We start from the raw sequence: 16698 nt of genomic DNA, 5'->3' as shown, positions 1-16698 counted from the left end.
TGGGGTTTAGGGAGACAGGGAGGGGCAGCTCCATGTGTGGTGACCCTCGTGAACATGTGCTTTGTGGCAGCTTGGCCCTAACTGTGGCTTTAGGAGAGTGGGTGATGGTTGCCTCTTGTAGGCCATGGCCTCTGTTTAAGAATTTTAGATTCTTAAGGTGGAAGCTGATGTCATTGATGTTGAGCCTTTCTTCTTTTATAAGATAAGCATTTCATTTTTCTTTAAGTTATCACAGTGTATCTTCAGATAATATGTTACCACTTCATGTGTAATGAAAGGACTTGGAATGCTTAATATTGTAGAGATTATCCAGTTGTTGAAGGTCTTGAAAGAACATTTATCCCTGAAACTGTTAGGGTCTCGGCAACCCCACCTGTTTGGGGGATAGTTTGTTAGCTTGTCCTTATCAATCTTCTGTAAAAGATTGTTCTTATCAATCTTATGTAAAAACAGTGAGACTTGAAGATGTCAGACCAGAAAAACCATAAGACATGTTTTATAAAAACGCTTATCAAATTAACCCTGGTCTTCAAATTTTTAGAAAAAAGTTAAAACACTTTTTTTCTGTAGTAATAGTTGTAATAATAATAGAGATTTGCAAAAATTTAGTGCAGAATTTTGGACTGTTAATGTATATTTGGCAAATCCACAAGGCTTCTGGATCAGGCAAACTGGGGTTTGAATTCTGGTCCCTCAACTTACAGCTCTTTCACCTTGGAGAAGATGCATGGCCTTTATGTGCTTCAATTTCCTTATCCATAAGAGGAAGACAATAATATCTTGAGTGGAAGTTTGTGAGGATTAAATGAGGAAGTGGTATGTGAAGCACTGAGTTCATTGTTCTAGGAAATGTTCTCAGTAGACGATAGCTCTGAAAGCTTCTGTAGGGGGGAAAGATGAATAGTCTGAATATATATTTTCTTAAAGTTTTGTAAAATTGGAATTAAATTTCAGTTCATCTAGCTGGTAAATATTTTTTATGTTTCAGAAGGAGAAATTAAACTGAGTTGCTCTATGACCATGAGGAAGATGGGTCAATAGTGACACAACACACTTGTGGATAATAGTTTTAAAATTATAGATTGTGTTAAATGTTTATATACTTCCCATACCATAGCAATTGGTTTGGAAGGTGGTTTTAGAGTATTTGTGTTCGATCAATCTAGTTTATTTATATCTTTTCTATTTCATCCCTATAATGTGCTTTGTAAAAGCATAAAAAAATCTTACATGTTAAACTAGGGTTTATGTATATATGTATATTGATTTTTGTTCTAAAAAAGATCTAAGGTAGAAAACTCATGATTTTTTCCAAAACCTTCCACATTTCCATTCCTTAGCAAGTCTTGTGGTTGATATTTACTCTGAGGGGCTTTGGCTATTTATTTCAGCGAAACTCATGACGTTCTTCAGAGTGGAAGATAATTTAGACTAAACCTGAGTTAAGCTGATTCCTGATCTTGTATTACCTCGTAAACCTCATGTGGGTACTGTGCTCTTCTCCCTGCCGGCTCTGTGATATTTAATATCATTCAAGTCTGAGATTTAATGATAAATGAGATCATTTTTGTAGGTTTTCCTATTTATTTTGTAGAAATAATGAAATAATTTATACATTCAGGAAAATAAAAAGAGCAAAATAATGAACTGTCATGTACTCACTTATTTATCTAATTAGCAGGCTTATTGTATAGGTTTTATCCTTGGTGGGTAGCTGAATAAATTAAATCAAATTAATAGTTTTTAAAAAAAATGTGAAACCAGCTGCAGGAATACTTATTGTAGGATAGAAGGATAGAATTTATCCTACAAATCAGCTGCCTAGATTTCCTTTTAGGACGATTAACAGCCATAGTTCAGAAATGTGCTTAGCAAGGGCCTGGTGGCTGCACTCCGTGCACTGTCTGCTGAGGACAGCACATGTGGAGAGCATGCCTCCTTGCGTTGCCTCGGGTGTGCTGTGTTGGTAATGTAGGTTTTGAAAATTCACAGTTGTTATTTTAAATTTTACATTGATTAAGAAATACTTATAATTTGATAATTTTTATGTATTTATAAAAATAGTGTGTTCCAACATTGAAAGGAAATGGAGGCTACATAAAGGAATTAGTAATTATTTATGATCTCAAAGACACGTTGACTACATTGACAAGATTAACCTATATGCTAGTCAATGCCAACTTAAAGGTTGCATTGTCATTTTTCATTACAGAAGCATTTTTTAGCCATCCTTTTCTTGAGCAAGTTCCAGTAAAAAAATGTGAGTATCCACTTTTTGAATTTTTACTTAAAGAGTGAATGTAAGCTTAAGGAAAAACTACTATTTTGTATTACAAAATTAATTTTTTATGGTGCTTCTCAAGATTTCATTGCGGTTTTCTTAAATACTTGTAGTTGTGTTTATTTAATAACAGTTCTGTTTTTCCTTCCAAATCCAAGTCAAAATAGTTTTAGTAATTGCCGCGTTTTTAGTTTCATCAGTGGGAGCTGTAATAAGTAGGTGAACGTGAATTTTCGCTCAACACAAAGATGTAGTAGTCTTGACAGACTTTTCTATAGACAGGTGATGTACTTGTACTACTAAGTGGTGTTTCTCTTCATCGGTGTTTCTTACCCCAGCCTGCCCAGTCCCAGTGCCTGTGTATGCTGGCTCTGTCTCTGGAGGCTCCTGTGGCAGCTCTCCATCGTGTCGTTTTGCCTCTCCACCGGTAAGTTCTGGTTTTATTAAAAATAATTTCAGAGTTAGTGCTATTGGCATCTGTTCACAAATGGAGCCTGCAAATATGTTGTGGATATTCTTTTTATGTATAATATTTACTGGTGCAACTGAGGCTTAGGGAAGAGCGTTATTGTTGGGTCAAATGGACCTAGATTTGGACCTCTGCTCTTACTTAGCTGTGTAAGCTTCAGCAAGAAATGTCACCCCTTGGGGCTGTTTCTTCTGAATAGTGAGTGCAGTGCTCTCACCTTTTTATGCCCTACGGGGTTGGGAAGGATGATACTTGCCAACAGAGTACCTTTTACATGTGGATAGGTAGCACATAGTGATTTTATCTGAATGTCATAAGCATCAGCTTGGATATTTATTGTACTCGGAATTTCCACTGGGGAGGAGTGACATCTGAGCCAGATTTCACTGGTTTAGATTCCCGTCAGTCATCGTGATTGCTGGCCCTGTAAGGTTGTTCCACTCCCACCTCTTCCTTCCCCTGAGGGTCCCAAGCCATTTCCTCCCTGGCTGTCTTCCCTCCATTCAGAGTACTTCTTCCTGATCCCGAGAACTTCTGATCACTTCTGGTCACTACTTCTTCCTACTAGAACTCTCTTAGGGTCTTACCTTACCTTCTGTACTTTTCTAGACTAACCCTTCCCCTAGATCTCAGATGCAGCTTGAGAGGGTTGTGACCTTAAGGCTTTTCCACATGCTGAAGGTCAAAGGGATTTTGTGTCAGCTATTGTGAGTATTTTCCGGATTAGCCTGGCAGACGTGAATTTTCTGAATTCTGCTGGCAGAAGGGAGGGGGAGCCATAAAAGGAAGTGATTGTATGCTTAGTGGGTTGAGGCAACTCAGAGGTTTAAGAGTTGGGCTTGGGAGCTTTCACATCCCTTACTTGCCATATTAACTAGGACAAGTGACTTAATCTCTCTGAGCCTGTTTTTCATATGTAGAGGGAGTATAATTTACCTACTTCATAAGATTTTTTAAGGATAAATGAACAAAAGCATCTACTACAGTGCCTGGCACACAATAAATACTCAGGAAGTGGCAACTGCTATTATTTTCCAGGGAAACCTGATAGCCCATAGCTAAAGCAGGTGCTGAAGCAGCCTCTTGCAAATGGATGAGACCTAAAATGGACAAAAGACCTTTTGCACAATCCTGCAGATTCAAACCAAATAGAATAAGCAGATGGGCTAATAAGACCTACATTGTATTCCCATGAATTTAAGAAACTAAGAGGAAAAAAAAATGTGTCGTATATGCCCTGTTTCAGTCTGGAATATAAAAAAATATCACTGAGGGGCCAGCCCAGTGGCACAGTGGTTAAGTTTGCACATTCCACTTTGGCGGCCTGTAGTTTGCCGGTTTGGATCCCAAGTGTGGACATGGCACTGCTTGGCAAGCCATGCTGTGGTAGGTGTCCCACGTATAAAGTAGAGGAAGATGGGCATGGATGTTAGCTCAGGGCCAGTCTTCCTCAGCAAAAAGAGGAGGTTTGGTGGCAGATGTTACCTTGGGGATAATCTTCCTCAAAAAATTAAGTAAGTAAATAAATAAATAAAATACATCACTGAGTTTGGAGTGCTTGGGGAGAAATGTAGAGGACGTGTATTGACATGGAAAGATTATAGGCTTTATTTGGAGCCAAGCAGAACTGGTTTCAGTGCTGGCCCTGCAGCTTGCTCACTGTAACTTTGGGTAGGTTAGCTCCAGAGCTGTGCCATGGCTTCCTCATCTGTAAGGTAGGTCTCATTAATTCTTGGTTGAAGGGTGGTATCTGGTAACATGGAAGCTGCCTAGCCATAGTTAGTACTTGATAAATTGTAGCTTTATTCTGAAGGATATAGTGTAACACATAACATGAAAAGCAAAACTTACGCTAGAGAAAGAAGCAACAGGGAAGAATCTGATTATGGGAAAAGTGTGGGAGAGCAAGAATAAAGGAGCCTGTGGGATGGTAGAATGACCCAGGGATGAGAAGGAGAGGAGCTAGTAGGAGGCACATTGAGCTGGAAATTGCTTTGACTGGAGAGAGCATGTTGGGGTTTTTTGTTAGATGGGGAAGCGTTGAAAGGGAGAGCAAAACAGGAGCTGGGCCTGCACTGCTAGGACAGAGCAGAATGGAGTGCCAGCAGGAGGAGTGAGGAGGTGCAGGAGAGAGGGGAGGCATATTTAGATGCTGAAACGTTGGTGGGGAAAACCATTTTTAGAAGGTCTTTATTAAAAGTAATGCTTGAAGTGAACATAGAAAGGAAAGCTTGAGAATAAAAGGAAAGCAGGAACGTTTCTGTATAATTTCCCATTAGTAAGAATAGAAAGATGGGATGGTTTGATAGGCTTTGTTTTTAACGTAATCTGCCAAAATTAAGATGATTTCATACATGCCTCCGCTTCCTTCCTAGGGCTGGAGTAGACTGTAACTGAAGGTTGATGCAGGCACACACCTATAACCTTCTCTTTTTTACTTTTTCACACAAATATCCAGCTGCTACTTTGTTCCAGAGAAATCTTTGAAAGGAAAGAGAAAACAAAAACAAAAGAACCATAACAAAAAAATCACTCTTTTAGTTATGATACTGGCTATCAGTTAAATGTTATGTAGATAATATCTCTTGAATATCTATTTATTGGTTTCATAATGTTTACTAGACATCTACCTTGTGTGAGGTTCTGGTTGATATTAATGAACAAGATGACCAGGTCCCTGGTCAAATTAAAAAGCCTACTAAGGGCTTTTAATTTAATTGTGTAGAGAAGAGGCAGTAAATCAGTCACTATTAGAAGTATATGTATATATATATCTTTATTGCCTGTGGGAATGTGGATGAGGGGCATGAATCAGAGCAGAGCTCAGGAAGGCTGCTCAGAGAGGGCATTGAGCTCAGTTTTGAAAAGAGTAAGGTGAATTAGTAGAAGAATGGTATTGTAGGCAGAGGAAACCCCTTCATGAAGTCATGGAAGCATGACCCACTGAAGGAATTCTGTACCCCTCCTTGACCACTTAAATTAAAATTTGTTAGAATTAAGTGAAATTGAAAATTCAGTTCCTTACACTAGCTACATTTCAGGTACTCAGTAGCCATATACAGTTAGTGGCTCCCATACTGGACAGCTCGGATAGAGAACTTTTCCGTTACTGCAGGAAGTTCTATTGGACAAGGCGTCTCTCAGCAGTTCAGTCTGGTGGATGTAGAGAGCATTGGTAGAGTAGTGAGGGGAAAATAAAGCTGTAAGGCAGGGAGAGGCTATATCTTGACAGAATTTGGGCACTGTGCAAAGAAGTTCAAACTTTAGCCTTAAAGCTGAGGTCAGCCATTTGAGTGATTTTAAGTGGAGGCATCATATGATCCACTGTGTGTTTCAGCTAGATTCTTCTAAAAGCAAGTGGAGGACGAGACTGGAGAGGTCTCTGTTCTAGAGGAAAGAGAGCAACCTGAGACTAGCTTTTTTGTTCCGTTTCGTTTTTTTGAGGATAAGAGCCTGAACTAAGGCAGCAGTAGGAAAGGAGAAGAGAGGGGCCAGGGAAGAGAAAGGTGAAGAGTGTGCAGAGCATGGAGCTTGCTTGAAGCTGGGACTTAAGGAAGAGGGAGACCTTGATGGGGACTGAATGGATGGATGAGGATAAAGTCACTCAGTAACGGAGCCTGGGAGGCATGCTTGGAGTATAAAGGTGATGAGTTAGTGTTGTACAGGCATGGATGTATTATACAGGCAAGTGAACAGAGGGGCCTAGAGCTCATTGGAGAGATTCTAGGCTGCGGAGTCATCAGTATGTATGTGGTAGTTGAAGGTAGGAGAGGGAGAGTGGTCACTAGGATGAGTATAAAAAGTGTGAGGAGTAGAGGGCCCAGGGTGGCACCTTGGGGAATTCCATACCCTACTCCTCCTTTAAAGAGAAATGAGGAGCCAGTACCCACAAAAGAGACTAAGAGGTAGGGTGAAAAGCAAGAGAGAGCAGGGTCATTCAGTGAGGGGTAGAGAGTCAAGAAAAAATGATGCACAGTGCAGGCATAGCAAAGAATTTGAGTAACTTAGAGAATAGGGGAAATGTCGGCAGGACTTGACAATAGGAGTTGTTGGTAGCTTTAGTAAAGGCAATTTTATTGGAGGGTTGAAGGGAGAAAGTGGATTATAGTGGGTTAAGGGATACATGGGAGGTGAGGAATTTGTGTCAGTGAAGATTGATCACTTCAAGAAATATTAAGAAGTGAAAGAGCGAGAGAAGATGGTAACTGAAGGGTTGCAGGGATTTGAAATGTGACAAAATTAAACATGTTTCTGTACACAGATGGAAAAAAACCGGAGTAAAGGAAGAGGTGAAAGTGTCAGGAGCAGAGGGGAGTTGATCTCGGTCCTTGAGGAGGTGGGGGAGGAGGGAATTAGAGCACGGGTGGAGAGATGAGTTTTGAATGCAAGGAGAAGCCTCTCTTCCACCAAGATGACAACCAGATAATTTTGTAAATAGCAGAGGAAGAAATTGAGAAAGTTCCTGCCTAAACCACTGGAAGAAATTGTGGAGTTAGACGCTTGGAATCACATCTTAACTCGACTGCTTTTTAGTTGTGTGACGTCAGGCAAATTTCCTAATGTTCTGAATTTTGTTTTATTTATATTTGAAATGGATTTCAGAATAGGCTGAAGTTAGATAATACATGGAAAGCTCTTAACAGTGCCTAGCCCTTGGTTGGTGCTCAGTAATGTTAGTCCTTCCATCTTCTATTCCCTTTATAATCTTGAGACGTAAGTTCTCTTCAAAAAGTGATCAGGAGATTTTATGGGATGTGTATGTCACACACACACGAAGCCATAAGAAGATTTGAGACTGATTTCATTGCACAGTGACATTCAAAGGAACATTAGCAGTGAATTGGGTGTTTAAGACTTGGGTTTAAAGAGTATTATGTAGTATTTTTCCTTTTCTTAACTAGAAACAAATGTTAAACAGGGTAATGGGGATTTAACACAATACGTTATGAAGTTCATTGTTTTAGAAAACCATTGTATACAAAGACATTCAATTAGAGTTGTCACTAGAGTTTTTGAACCAGGCAAATGCCAAAAGATACATAGTTACTTACGCCTCAGTATTCGGTATTCGTTTAAAAATATTTATACGCTCTTCTTCCCTTCCTGTCCCATCTCCCACAAACTGACTCCTCTCCTTAACAAAAGAAAGACAAAAGGAACACACCCACACCTGTAAGGTTTTCCACATCTTTCTGTGAGTGTAAATAAGTTTCTAGGCTTAAATGCAGTTATCCTTCTTGATTTACTTTTTTACATAACATACTCTCTTGCTTTCCTGTCTAATGTTTTCTTCATTGGAGATTTAAAACTTTTCCTGTGTGCAGGGTGTCATTAATTTAAAGTCCCTGGACATTTTGTTTCACCCAGTAAGTGACCAATTATTGAGTATTTGCTTTGCTAGGCCATGAGCTGAAACTGGGGATGTTGAGATGATAACAACTCACCGCAAAAATTTCAGGAGAGGTAGACATGCACCTGTGATAGGTGGTATGATGTATTTTTTTAAGTATCATTTTTGGAAAACATTTTAGAAGACTTTATACAAAGACACTTTAAACTGTACATTTGTAAGGAGAAGGATTTCCAAAGAGATTTTTTGAAATCTTAGATGGAATTGAACTTTATGCCCACTTTTATGAAAAAATATTCCTTAGTCTAATGGCTGTTCTGACTTGCACTTTATTATTAGGCCAGTTTTAATTTTATGTTGTTAATTTTAGTCCCTTCCAGATATGCAGCACATTCAGGAAGAAAACTTATCCTCCCCACCGTTGGGTCCTCCCAACTATCTACAAGTGTCCAAAGATTCTGCCAGTACTAGTAGCAAGAACTCTTCTTGTGACACGGATGACTTTGTTTTGGTTCCACACAACATCTCGTCAGACCACTCATGTGAGAATCTTTTCTACTTATACACATTATATATCTTAATTTACTAGACTAGCATTTTTTTTTAACCTTTATATCATGCTCTCTTGTGTAGGGTACCTTTTCAAATGGACATTTTATTTAGTTGTTTGAATTCCCAGAATTATATACTTACCTTTCTAAAATCTCAGTCATCTTCCGTAAAACAGTATCTTTGGATTCTGAAGGTAGATGGAAATTTTATAGGAAATGATCTCAAATTCTGTTTGTATCCAAAAAGAAAGGAATAGAGAAGCTAGCAGAATGAGTAAAAATTAAATTTAAGGAAAGGAATTAAAGGAAGACCTCTTTTGGAAAAAACCTAAGAGTAAAAGGAGTCTTAAAAACAATTCACAAGATATTGGCTTACATTCAGGAATGAGCTTCATAAATATGTAGAAAGAATTTTTATGAAGGAAACAGAATCCAAGATGACTAAATACAGTTAGTGTTCTGTGGAATAGTGAAGGGTACCAAAAAAAGTGCAAAAAATAGAAGTTAGATAAAACCATTAAAAAAGAAGGAACCATGTTTTGATTGTGAAGGAATAGAATCAGAAAAGCTGGATATTTGATATACCTTAATAATTGAATAATGTTAAGTTGACCATGTGCAGGTACAGATGGTTGGAGATATTTGTATCCAGAGGTCTATTTAGTTTTTTGTCAAATACTCAGTAGTTGCTTGTGTTCGGCACTGTGCTGGTTGTTGTGAAGGCCGTAATGCCCAGACCAGACACTCTTCAGGATTATTTGGCCAGGGAAGGGAAGACACAGCAGTAGGTGGCAGTCGATGATCAGTGCTATGAGAACTGGGGGTTACCTTGAAACATCATCCAGTACAGTGGTTTTATTTCATTTTAAAAGGGAATCAAAACTTAAAATTATGAAATATTTCAAACAAAATAAACATCAGATATTCGGATCACCCACCATGCTAATTTTATTTATGGCAGTGTGTTGCTGTATTTCTTTTAGATGTCTTTTTAAAAACTATAGAGTGCTGACAGCACAGCTAAACTCCCTTTTCTCATTCTTCTCTTGCCAAGATGCATTCTTCCCGTAGATCACTTTATACTTCTTACGTATGCTTGTATCCATAAATATTGTACAGTACGTTTGTGTTTTTACGGTTTTAAGTAAATGGTATATAGAATGTTTGTTTCTATAGTTTGTTTTTTATTTATATTTTTGCTATGTATCTAGATATGTATCTAGATGTGTGTCTTGTTCATTTTAATATCTGAATTTTGAGGTACAATAAACTACCGTTTATCCATTTCCCTACTGATGGTTTATTGGATCATTTCTATCTTTTCACTATTCACAATGTATTGTAACAGCTGTTCTTGTGCCAAAATTTCTTCCAAGTGGGAATTCTAGATATGTACAACTTCAACTCTGTAAAATATTGGTACAAACAAGTTGTAGGCAACAGTCTCTACCATGCTGCCCCAATGTTATAATGGTACCTTCTGAAGATTTTTATTATTTTTTTCATATTTAACTTCACCTGGAATTTGTTTTTATAGATGGAATAAGGTAGGGATCTATCAATTTTCCCAGCATTTTTTATTGAATATTGTCCTTTGTCCACTGATATGCAGTTCCAGATTTGTCATATTAGGTTTATATAAAGGATTGGGTTTTAAGGTTTTCTATTCAGTTCCATTGGTCTATTTTTGTCTGTATTATAATAATTTTTAAATTCTTGTGTATCTATGTGAGATGGGGGTAGGGGTGATGGTAGAGAGCATCCTAGTAGTCTTTGGAATCACTCTGGCTATTCTTGGCTCCGTTTCCCACCAAATAGTTTTAATTTCAACTTGACAAATCCTAAAAAAAACCATTTAGGGATTTTGGTGGGAATTATGTTGATTCTATAAGACCTTTTCAGGGACACTTAGGATCTTTACAATATTAAATTGTCTACCCAAGAATGTTTGTGTGTTTCTCCACTTATTTAGGTTTCTTTAATGTGTTTTGATACATATTTATACTTTTCTACATAAAGGACATTCATATCTTTTGTTTTATTCTAGTTACCTTTGTTTTTTTGCACTTGTGTAAATATTGTCTTAAAAAAATTTTTTTTCAAAACTCTTCCTGTCGAGGTCTTTTTGTTGCCAAATCCCAGGGATCATTTCTCAGTCTTCTTCTTTTTGATGTGTGCACAGCATTTGTTATGGTTGACCACACCCTTCTTTTTAATTATCGAAAGTTTCTTGTTATAAAATATAACATACATATATTTTTTAAAAGATTTTTTTTAGAGCAGTTTTAGGTTTACAGTAAAATTGAGAGGAAGGTACAGAGATTTCCCATATACTCTTCCCCCTGAGTTCATGGCCTTTCCCATTATCAACATCACTCCGCAGTGTGGTACATTTGTTACCAAGGACGAAGCTCCATTGACACATTATAATCACCCAAAGTCCACAGTTTGCTTTAGAGTTCACTCTCAGTGTTGTATATTCTTTGTGTTTAGACAAATGTATAATAACACACCCATCATTATAATGTCATACAGAATATTTTGACTGCTGTAGAAATCCTTTGTGCTCTGCCCACCCAACCCTTGGAAAACATTGATTTTTTTTATTGTCTCTATAGTTTTCCCTTTTACAGAATGTCATATAGTTGGAATTATACAGTATGTAGCCTTTTAAGATTGGCTTCTTTCACTGAGAAATATGCATTTAAGGTTCCTCCATGTCTTTTTTTTTTTTTAAGACTTTATTTTTCCTTTTTCTCCCCAAAGCCCCCTGGTACATAGTTGTGTATTTTTAGTTGTGGGCCTTCTAGTTGTGGCATGCAGGACACTGCCTCGGCATGGCCTGATGAGCAGTGCCATGTCCATGCCCAGGATCAGAACCGGAGAAACCCTGGGCCACCGAAGCAGAGAGCACGGACTTAATGAGCACGGACTTAATGACTTGGCCACAGGGCTGGCCCCTCCTCCATGTCTTTTCATGGATTGATAGCTCATTTCTTTTTAACGCTGAATGATATTCCATTGTCTGGATGTACCACAGTTTATCCCTTTACCTACTGAAGGATGTCTTGGTTGCTTCCAAGTTTTGGCGGTTATGAATAAAGCTACTGTAAAAATCTGTGTGCAGGTTTTTGTGTGGACATAAGTCTTCAGCTCCTTTGGGTAAATACCAAGGAGCATGATTGCTGGACGGTATGGTAAGATTATGTTTAGTTTTGCAAGAAACCACCAAACTATCTTCCACAGTGGCTGTATCATTTTGCATTCCTCCTGATAATGAATGGGAGTTCCTGTTGCTGTACATCCTCACTGTCATTTAGTGTTAATATTCTAGATTTTGGCCATTCTAATAGATATGTAGTGGTATTGCATTGTTTTAATTTTCATTTCTGCAATGACATATGATGTTCAGCATCTTTTCATAAGCTTGTACACCATCCATATATCTTCTTTAGTGAAGTGTCTGTTAAGATCTTTGGCCTATTTTTTAATTGGGTTGTTCATTATTTTGTTGAGTTTTAAGAGTTCTTTGTATATTTTGGATAACAGTCCTTTATCAGCTGTATCTTTTGCAAATATTTTGCTTAGTCTCTGGCTTGTTTTCCAATTCTCTTGATATTGTCAATATAGAGCAGTTGTTTTTAATTTTAATGAAGTTCAGCTTAATAATCAGTTTCTTTCTTTCATGGATCATGTCTTTGATGTTAGAATCATGATATACCTAAAGTCATGATGTAGGTTTTCTCCTGTGTTATCTTCTAGTTTTATAGTTTTTTGTCTTACATTTAGGTCTGTGGTTCATTTTGAGTTAATTTTTTTGAAGGTATTAGGTCTGTGCCTAGATTCTTTTTTTTGCATGTGGGTGTCCAGTTGTTCCAGCACTATTTGTTGAAAAGACTGTCTTTGCTCTATTGTTTTGTCTTTGCTCCTTTGTCAAAGATCAGTTGACTATATTTATGGAGCTCTATTTCTGGGCTCTCTTTTCTGTTCCATTGATCTATTTGTTCTTTTGCCAATACCATGCTGTCTTGATTACTGTATCTTTAGAGTAAGTCTTGAAGTTGCATAGTGTCAGTCTTCCAACTTTGTTCTTCTCCTTCAATATTATATTAGCTATTATGGGTCTTTTGTCTCTCCATGTAAACTTTAGAATCAGTTTGTCAATAGCCACAAAATAACTTAGTTGGATTTTGGTTGAGATTGCCTTGAATCTACCAGATCAAGATGAGAGGAACTGACATCTTGACAATATTGAATCTTCCTGTCCGTGAACATGGAATATTTCTCCCTTTATTTAGTTCTTCTTTGATTTCATTCGAGTTTTCTAATTTTTTTAAAAAGAAAATATTTATATGTATTATAAATATATATTTATATTACACGCACACAATCTGAACTATCTTTTTAAAAAAATTTTTTTCTCTTAAATATTGGCACCTGAGCTAACATCTGTTGCCACTCTTTTTTTTTCACTCCTTCTTCTTCCTGAAGCCCTCCAGTACATAGTTGTATATTCTAATTGTGAGTGCCTCTGGTTGTGCTATGTGGGATGCCACCTCAGCATGGCTTGATGAATGGTGCCATGTCCGTGCCCAGAATCTCAACTGAGGAAACCCTGGGCCGCTAAAGTGGAGTGCATGAACTTAATCACTCGGCCATGGGGCCGGCCCCTCCTCTTTCATTTTTGATACTAGTAATTTGTGTTCTCTCTTTTTTTCTTAGTTATCCCGGCTAAAAGCTTATCAATTTTATTGATCTTTTCAAAGAACCAACTTTTGGTTTTGTTGATTTCTTCTATTAATTTCCTGTTTTCAATTTTATTGACTTCTCTTCTAATTCTTATTATTTCTTTTTGTTCTACTTACTTTGGATTTAACTTGCTCTTCTTTTTCTGGATTCCTAGGGTGGAAACTTAGGTTATTGAGTTTAGATCTTTCTTCTTTTCTAATATGCATTCAAAACTCTAAATTTCCTTTTAAGTGTTGCTTTTTCTGCTTCCCACAAATTTCAATAAATTGTTTTCATTTTCATTTAGTTCAAAACATTTTAAAATTTCTCTTAAGATTTCTTCTTTGACCTATGTATTATTTAGAAGTGTGTTTAATCTCCATATATTTTGGGATTTTTCCAGTTATCTTTCTGTTACTGATTTCTAGTTTAATTCCACTGTGGTCTGAGAGCAGACATTGTATGATTTCTTTTCTTTTAAATTCTTTAAGGTGTATTTTATGGTCTAGAATGTAGTCTGTCTTGGTGAATGTTTCATGTGAGTTGGAGAAAAATGTATATTCTGCTGTTGTTGGATGAAGTAGCCTATAAATGTCAATTATATCTAGATGATTGATAATGTACTTGAGTTCAAGTAAGTCCTTATTTTCTGTCTGCTGGATCTGTCAAGTTCTGAGGGGGGTGGTGTTGAAGTCTCCAACTATGATAGCAGGTTCATCTGTTTGTCCTTGCAGTTCTGTCAGTTTTGCCTTACATAGTTTGATGCCCTGTTGTTAGGGGCATACACGTTAAGAATTGTTCTGTCTTGGGGCTGGCCCCGTGGCCGAGTGGTTAAGTTTGCACGCTCCGCTGCAGGCGGCCCAGTGTTTCGTTGATTCGAATCCTGAGCACGGACATGGCGCTGCTCATCAAACCATGCTGAGGGAGCATCCCACATGCCACAACTAGAAGGACCCACAACGAAGAACATACAACTATGTACCGGGGGGGCTTTGGGGAGAAAAAGGAAAAAATAAAATCTTTAAAAAGAAAAATAAATAAAAAGAATTGTTATGTCTTCTTGGAGAATTTATATTTATTTAAATATAAATTTATCATTATATGATGCCCTTCTTTATCCCTGATAACTTTTCCTACTTGAAGTCTGCTGTCTGAAATTAATATACTACTCCTGCTTTCTTTGTTTAGTGTTAGCATGGTCTATTTTTTCTCCATCCATTTGCTTTTAACCTCTATGTGTCTTTATATTTAAAGTGAGGTTTTTTTAAGAGAACATATAGTTAGGTTATGTGTTTTAATCCACTCTGAAATGTCTGTCTTTTAATTAGTGCATTTAGACCATTGGCATTAAAAGTGATTATAGATGTAAAGATCTACCATATTTGTACTGTTTTCTGTTCATTGTCTTTGTTCTTTGTTCCTCTTTTTGTCTTCCACTCTTTTTCTGCCTTTTGTGGTTTTAACTGAGCATTTAATATGATTCCATTTTCTTTCCTTTCTTAGCATATCAATTAGACTTCTTTTTTGCTTTTTTTTAGTGGTTGCCCTAGAGTGTGCAATATACATTTATAACTAATACAAGTCCTCTTTCAAGTAACACTATACCACTTCCTGGGTAATGTGAGTACCTTATAATAACAAAATAATCCTAATTCCTTCCTCCTGTCCTTGTATCATTCCTGTCTTTCATTTCACTTATATTTAAGCATATATACACACACACACAAGATATATACATGAGTGTACATGACCAAGTACATTGTTGCTATTATTATTTTGAACAGACTGTTAATCATTTAAGAATAAGAAAAAGAAAAGTTTTTATTTTACCTTAACTCTGTCCTTCCTTGATGCTCTTCCTTTCTTTCTGTAGATCCAATTTTCTGACCTATATTATTTTCCTTCTCTCTAAAGAACTTATTTTAAAATTTTTTGTAAGGCAGATCTAGTGAGAACACATCCCTTCCGTTTTTATTTGTCTGAGAAAGTCTTTATTTTTCCTTCACTTTTGAAGGATAGTTTTTCAGGGTGCAGAATTCTAAGTTGGTGGTTTATTTCTCTCAATACTTTAAATGTTTCACTCCACTTTCTTCTTCCCTGCATGGTTTCTGAGAAGGTGATGTAATTCTTATTTTTGTTCATCTATAGGTATGGTCTTCTTTTCTTCTGACTTCTTTCAGGAATTTTTATTTTTTGATTTTCTGTAGTTTGAGAATGATATGCCTAGTTATAGTTGTTTTGGGCATTTATCCTGCTTGGTGTTCTCTGAGCTTCCTGGATCTGTGAATTGGTGTCTCACGTTAATTTGGGGATATCCTCAGTTATTATTATTTCAGATAATTCCTTCTGTCCCTTTCTCTCTTTCTTCTCCTTCTATTATTCCTATTACACATGTTACACCTTTTGTAGTTGTCTCACAGATCTTGGATATTCTGTTCTGTTTTTTAAAGTCTTTGTTCTCTTTGTTTTTCAGTTTCCGTGGATTCAGTTGATATCTTTTCTCACTCAGTTGTTCCTTCCTCAGCTGTGTGCAGTCTACTAATAAGCCTATCAAAGGCTTCTTCATTTCTTGTTACAGTGATTTTTTATCTCTAGCCTTTCTTTTTGATTCTTAGTATTTCCGTCTCTCTGCTTATATTGCTTATCTGATGTTGCATCCTGTCTACTTTTTCCATTCGAGCCCTTACTATATTAATCATCATTGTAAATTCCCAGTCTGATCATTCTAACATCCTTGCCATCCTTGCCATGTCTGGTTCTGATGCATGCTCTGTCTCTTTAAAGGGGTTTTTTGCCTTTGGAATGCCTTGTAATTTTTTCTTGATAGCGGTACATCATGTACTGGGTAAAACAAACTGCTGTAAACAGGCCTTTAGTAGTGTGGTAGTTGAGGGGCAAGGGCTGAGGAGCATCCTTGTGTCCCAGGATTAGGTCTCAGTCTTTTAGGGAGCATATGCTTCTGGTCTGTGAATTTCACAAGTGTTTCCGAGTTTCTTCCTCCTGCCTTAGGTCAGACAGGATGGCCAGAGGGGGCTGGAGTTGGGTATTTCCCTTCCCCCAGGTCAGTTAGGCTCTGAGTTTAACCCCAGGAGATTAAGCTCGGATTAACTAGTTTCTCCTGAGGACAGGCCTTGTTAAGAACAGAATGCTCTGACATATTTAAAAATGGCTCCTTTTCCCATCCCCCTGCCAGAAGAAGGAAGAGATTTTTTCTCTTCTATTTACTGTGGGAATCAGATTGAGCTCCTGGAGGTAAGTCTGGCGATATTGTGAGCCCCCCATGACTGGGTCCTCCTGGAGTTTTTAACTCTCAGAGTTG

The 16698-nt window shown here is 37.3% G+C and overlaps 1 protein-coding gene across 4 annotated transcripts in view; it reads left to right on the top strand.

Moving 5' to 3' along the window:
• The window catches only part of ULK2 (unc-51 like autophagy activating kinase 2), an 84793-nt gene that overhangs the window by 24922 nt on the left and 43173 nt on the right, over positions 1-16698 (top strand). For all 4 annotated transcript variants that reach the window (XM_046674546.1, XM_046674547.1, XM_046674549.1 and 1 more), the window contains 3 exons: positions 2213-2260; positions 2620-2708; positions 8471-8642. In XM_046674546.1, coding sequence (XP_046530502.1) covers positions 2213-2260; positions 2620-2708; positions 8471-8642 — 309 coding nt within the window. The remainder of the gene's footprint in view (positions 1-2212; positions 2261-2619; positions 2709-8470; positions 8643-16698) is intronic.

This window comes from Equus quagga, chromosome 11 (genome assembly GCF_021613505.1).
Source record: "Equus quagga isolate Etosha38 chromosome 11, UCLA_HA_Equagga_1.0, whole genome shotgun sequence".
NCBI classification, from domain to species: Eukaryota; Metazoa; Chordata; class Mammalia; order Perissodactyla; family Equidae; genus Equus; species Equus quagga.
The sequence above is the reverse complement of the archived record's forward strand: the minus strand, read 5'-3'. Positions and strand labels throughout refer to the sequence as shown.